At 43.5% G+C, this 6,000-nt stretch overlaps 1 protein-coding gene across 5 annotated transcripts in view; it reads left to right on the top strand.

Annotated features, from left to right (window-relative positions):
- Window positions 1–678: 678 nt before the first annotated feature.
- ASPH (aspartate beta-hydroxylase) overlaps window positions 679–6,000 on the top strand; it is a 230,019-nt gene continuing 224,697 nt past the window's right edge. Inside the window, exon 1 of one of the 5 annotated variants that reach the window (XM_053558398.1) lies at window positions 679–1,172. In XM_053558398.1, coding sequence (XP_053414373.1) covers window positions 1,052–1,172 — 121 coding nt within the window. In that variant the 5' untranslated portion in view covers window positions 679–1,051. The remainder of the gene's footprint in view (window positions 1,173–6,000) is intronic. The other 4 variants (XM_053558393.1, XM_053558390.1, XM_053558394.1 and 1 more) reach the window with 4 other exon arrangements.

Below are 6,000 nucleotides of genomic sequence, written 5' to 3'. Positions count from 1 at the left end.
GTCTGGTTCGTCCACCTTCCCAGACATTTTTTACTACCCTATTACGATTTCTGAGGAAGCACAGACCCAGCACCCTGCGAGTACACACTGGGGGACCCGCGTGGGACACGGAGGAACGACAGCTGTAGGCGTTAGTTAGCCTGGCAGAGGGAGATTTCAAGTAAAAGATGCCGTCCAGGGTAAGAAAATGAACTTTTTGTGCCAATTCGCATTTTCTTGTCTTAACTAAGATTCTCTGAACATATTGATGGCACGAACTAAGTAAATTACTGCTTATAACACCAAAGAGATCAATGACTGTGGCTTACGTATTGAACTAGACCTATTATCACCATTTCAGTGACGTCTCAATGCTAACACTGACAAGAAAACAGGCATCTCTTTCGCAAGAAGCGGTATTGCATTCCTTTGCGTCTGTGTATAGGGAAAGGGACTGGAACAAAATACCCGGAGCAAGGCCGAGAGGCGGCGCGCTGGGTCGGGGCGCGGCACACGTGTGAGTCCGCCCGCCCGGCCCCCGCGCCCCATCCCAGTCGAGGGGAGGCCGCCAACGCTCGCGAGAGCCCTGTCGGCTTCCACGTTTGCCACGTTCCAAAGAACCGGGACAGACCGCAAGGCCAAAAGCCGCTCGCGCTCACAGGCAGTTGCGTCGAGCCAGAAGGGCCCCAAGTCTGCAGGGGGCGCGGAAGCGCATCTGGGTACCTCCACCTCCTAGAGGCCGTTGCGATTGGCTCCCACTCGCCGTCGCTCAGCTCTCCGCGGGCGGAGCGAGGCCGGGAAGGGGCGTGGCCGAGGGGCGGGCGAGCCGCGCGCTCTCGCCTCGGGAGGGAGTCACAGGTCCGGCACACGCGAGGGCCGGGCGCGCGCGGCCGCACGCGGGTGGAAGTCCTCGGAGGCGCGGCGGGCGGCGCACAGGCACAGGCTTTGCTGCAGGAGCCGCGGCCCGCACCCGCTCCAGCGCCCGCCGCCGTCAGCGGCCCCCGCGCCGGCTGTGTCCGCTCCGCGCACTGAGGAAGCCCATCAGCCCTTGGCAGCCCCAGCGGAGCGGGTGATGGCCCCGCGCAAGAACGCCAAGGGCGGCGGCGGCGGCAACAGCAGCAGCAGCGGCTCCGGCAGCGGCAGCACCAGCGCGGGCAGCAGCGGAGGCAGCAGCAGCCCCGGGGCCCGGAGAGGTCAGAGGCCTTGCGGGGCGGAGGTCCCGGGCCGGGCCTCGGGTGGGAGCCGGGCGGTGGCGGGCGCTGTGGGTCTGTACCCCCGGTCCCGCCGCGCGCCTTCTCCATCCCCCGCGTCGCTCCTCCCTGCCGCGCGGGGCCGGGGCGGCGCTCACCGGGCCTGGCTGGCGGGCCGGCGAGCGGGGTCCGCACCCTAGCGCTGGCCACGTCGCCCAGCCCCTTCCCGCGGTTCCTTCACCTGCGGGGCGCAGCCGAGGTGGAGGTCCTCGGTCGGCTCTTTCTTGGCTTACTGTCGAATTGAAGATGGGAGTAACAGGGCGGTTTTTCTTTGCCTTGCATGTTTTGGGTAGTTGGAGAATCAGCCAAAGTCATTAAAAGTGAGTTCCTGTCCAACCAGCAGCTTTTCAGAACAACTCAAAGGAGAGGATATGTTCGGGGGTGAAGGTAGGGTGGGGGGAGGCAGTTGGGAATGATTTGAATGTTGTTGGAAATTATTTTAAATGCTTTTGCTTTTATGTAGTTGTTTTAATATGCGTTGCAGATACCTTTAAAATATCACGGAATGCCATAAAATACTGGACACATTTCTCCGTTTTTACCCTTTTTGCTAAAAAAAAAGTCAATTGGTTATTCACCTTTCTCCTCCTGTGCGTGCACACCCAGCAGAGAGAGAACAGATGTTTTAAATCTGTTTCCTCTCATATTTCAGTGGTTCTCGGTTTCTTTTATACTTCCTTTGACTCATATTTAGCATATTGAAACTGGAAGACACATGTGCCCTGAATGTGAATTGTAAACTTCATTGAAATGATCGAGACTCTTTGTTTGCGGGGATCTACACGTAATGCATTTATGTACAGTATGTCAAGAAAATAAATCAGATAACTATAGTCAGACTCCAAAGAGAATTTTAATTATGGCACTTGTCAGGATCTGAAATTGTGTTCTTATTTCCACCAGTTTATCTCATTCTCCTCCCTTCATTCCTTATCCACAACTCGTAGAATGGTTTGGTCCCATAATAAATATTTCATTAGCGAATGAATGAATAAATACATTTAAATGGTGAAAATAGTGCAATGAAGTCCACTGTGCAGATTTTCATTCTCAGAATTAATATTTGTATTCTAAATGGAAGGAGGTAAAGTTTGATGTTAAGTGCAAGCATATTGATTCATCTTTGATATAAGTAGAAGTTTGTGTTCCTTTTTCACTTGCTCTTAACTGTCAGTTACTTAAACTTGTGGGACCCTCAGGCAGCTGGGGTTGCCCTCCTTAACATTTATAAATGAGAAGAGACTGTTGTAAGCCTTATGTGCAAAGCAGAGAAAGCTGGTAGACAAGACGTTAGTAGTAATTGTTTCAAAAGTTTTGTGCAGCTATTTGCAAGTGAAATATTTCTTTGCTCCTTTTTTATCCTTTGTACTTTTGAGTAGAGGACTGATGGCATCTGTGGAAGTCACTTTATATGGCTTGTTACTTCCTGGTAAGAATTAATATTGGGAAATGTGTGTCATGTTCTACCCAATAAATATTTGAATCAGCATTTTAACTGGCAGGTGATGAGTTTAGGAAATGTTACCACTTAAGTTAATTTGTCCTGCCATATTCAGGCATTTTAGAACAAGCCGTGTCCATATTTGCAATCTACAGCCTTTTAAGCTGTAGATTTTACACATTGAATCCATGTATGTCTTGAAGTAGAGATACTATGTAAAAAGAATAAGTAAAAGAGAGCAATAACTGTGCTACCACAAACAAAAAGACTTGATGTTGGAGCCCTACATGTTACGTAATGAGTATACTTTTTCTGCAGCCATTTTTTTCTTCAGTAAATATTGAGTTCTGACTGTGTGCCAGGTAGAAGGCACTAGAAATGCAAACCAGTATTCTTTCCATCATCCTAATCTAAACAGTTAATTTTGCATTGTGAAAGTATGATTATATTGTTTTCTTATAGCAGGATGTACCTGAGAGAGAAAGGCAACTTTTCTTTTATTGCTATGATTATCTAGTCATTGAAGTATGGACATTGTGGAAACCATTCTCATCTGCTGGAGAAATAAAAGCTGAAGAATTTTTAGCGGTGGTGTTATTGTGAGGCCCATTAGTTCCTTGCTCTGATCATATAGGTGAGGAACTTAATGCCCACAAATAGATTGCCCAGTTCACTGAAGGTTGTTTAACGAGTTACTGGAATAACCAGGACTAGAATCCAAGTTTTATGTTGGTCATTTATTTTTCCATACTACTTGAATTTTAAGTTCTCTACTATGTAAATCTCAGGGGAATGGGGAGTTGAACTAGATTTATCAAGTGTCCTTCTGCCTCTCTCTATGGCATTACCACACTTATTGAAGAAAAGTGGGCTTTTGTTATATCATCAGTTAAATATCCTTTGACCAAAATTGTGTTCAAAATGGTATATTTTAAAATCTTAGTTTGAGAAGATGTGCCTCGGCTCAGAGTAAATATTATAGTATGTTTTGCTTTGAGAGTCAGAGATTGATGACATTGGTCATATTAAACATTATTATATTTTACTTTTGGTGTAAAAGTGTAGGGCAAAAAGGGCCCAGTCTTTTGAAGCATGCATTTTAGGTAAAAGGTGATTTTTCTGGCCAGATTGTTGATTTTGGAAGTTATTTTGTTGAAAAGTAATATTTGGAAGCTGAAATTTTGGGGTTTTATATTACATAGCTTTTCTTAAAGCAAGAATCTGCTTTTTGTTTTCTTGAAGCTAAATTGAGAGATGATAAAATGCTTTTCTACAGAGTTCAATTTTACCTTTTTTGGTTTTATTCTTTATAATGTAAAAGAAACTTGAATAAATTAGATTATCTTACCTTTAATTTGCATACAGAATTTAATTTGCATGGTTAGTTGGGGCCAGAAGAAGCTTTTTTCAAATTCGTTGGCCTGAACATTTTTGGTGAAGGATCATGATGTCCTTTTGACCTGATTTTCTAGACACTGATTAGTGTATTATGTCTTATTTGTTTAGGTTTTCCTTTTTAATTGTCACCCATTCCTTCCCTGTATCTTCTAGCGTCCTGCCTGCCCTGCTGTTATCCTACCCTTCACCAATAGGTGTCACTGTAGAACCCCTTTCCTGCCTTTAACTTGAAGCTTCAGGTTATATAACAGCAATTAATTGTATTGACATTATTTAACCAATCTGTACATACTCTAAATTATTGATGGACAATTACTTAACAACTCTTAGAGACTACTTTTTAGTTCTCTCAAGGTCTCTAACAGTAGATTTTGAAATTTAATGGTAAGAGTTTGTCTTAAGCAGCCTCTTTTTTTAGGCTTAATTAGAATAAAATTTATTCAAAGGCTATATGTAAAAGAGACATATTCACAGATTCATTTTATGGGCATTAATAATTGAGAAATGTACTTCTTGTTCCTTTTTCTTTCTCCTTTCAGTGTTACTTAGATTATTAAGTAACGTACAGATACAATATGAGTCTGATTGCATTCTGGCCCCAATGCAGGGGCCCTGTTCAAATTTCCTTTCTTTAGCCAGAGACTGTCAGCTTAGGCCAGCTGCTTTATCTTCAATTACTCATTCTAGGATGGGACATAAGGAAGTCCATAATTCTTATACAGTAAGAATTGTGTCTCTTTTGTGTTCAGTTGAACAGCATTTTACTCAGCCTGTCCAGATCATCTGAAACCAAGTACTAAAACGTGTTTTAAGAGCATTCTTGAACACAGTTTTAAAAGACTAATTAACTTCTTGTGGACTGGAGAAGTAAAATAAAGATTGGTGTTTTAGTCTTGCTTTAAAATGATATGTCTCATAGAGATTGTTAGAAAATAAATGTATGAAGTTTTCATTTTCAGCAAATTACTGGCAGACTAACTTGAATAAAGGCTCATGTCAGCAAATGACCCTATTTTTAGTTAGTATCAGCTATTTAACCTCTGAGCCCTCTGGTCCCAATAGGAAGAAGACCTTGTTTTCTGAAAACGCAGTGTAGTTTGAGAGAGAACCTGATGACCTGGATTACATTCATTTAAGAACCGGGTGGCAGGCCAGACATGGTGGCTCATGCCTGTAATCTTAGCACTTCGGGAGGCCAAGTTGAGTAGATTGCTTGAGCTCAGGAGTTCAAGACCAGCCTGAGCAAGAGTGAGATCCTATCTCTACTGAAAATTGAAAAATTAGCTGGATGCTTTGGTGGGCGCCTATGGTCCCAGCTACGGGGGAGGCAGAGGCAAGAGGAGTGCTGGAGTCCAAGAGTTGAGGTTACTGTGAGCTATGTCATCATAGTACTCTACCCAGTGTATCCAAGTGGGACTCTGTCTCAAAAACAAACAAACAAACGACAAATACAAAAACAAAAAACAAAACTGTAGCTAGTCGCTCAAATTCTCTAATCCCAGATTCCTCAAACCAAATTCTTCTCTAGTTTCAGAGTACCCCTCAGACCAATTTCATGTGCCTTGATGCTTTTATATTTTCCCACTTAAGTGCTTCTAATGGTAGGGGTGAATGCAAACCTTTGGAAAATATAAAAATGTAGATGTAAGTGGATGTTGCATGTTTCAAATTTTTGATGACTTACTGTATAAAATAATTTTATGTTGTACTTGGTAGCATTTGTATTTTAAGTAATTCGGATGCTCTTGAGGTAGGGTATACTGAGTCTCTGAGCACCGCTTGGTACATTTCTCTCTGCTTCCGAGAGTGTATGTATTTATTTGCTGGTCAGCCTTCCCTTTGCTGATTTGCCCTCTAACAGCTCAGAGATCTGTCATTAGTTTATATTACTAGGGCTCAGTTACATTTTAGGTCTTTTGAAGCTATTCCTGA

This window comes from Nycticebus coucang, chromosome 13, assembly GCF_027406575.1.
Source record: "Nycticebus coucang isolate mNycCou1 chromosome 13, mNycCou1.pri, whole genome shotgun sequence".
Taxonomy (NCBI): domain Eukaryota; kingdom Metazoa; phylum Chordata; class Mammalia; order Primates; family Lorisidae; genus Nycticebus; species Nycticebus coucang.
This window is presented reverse-complemented; position numbering and strand designations above follow the sequence as displayed.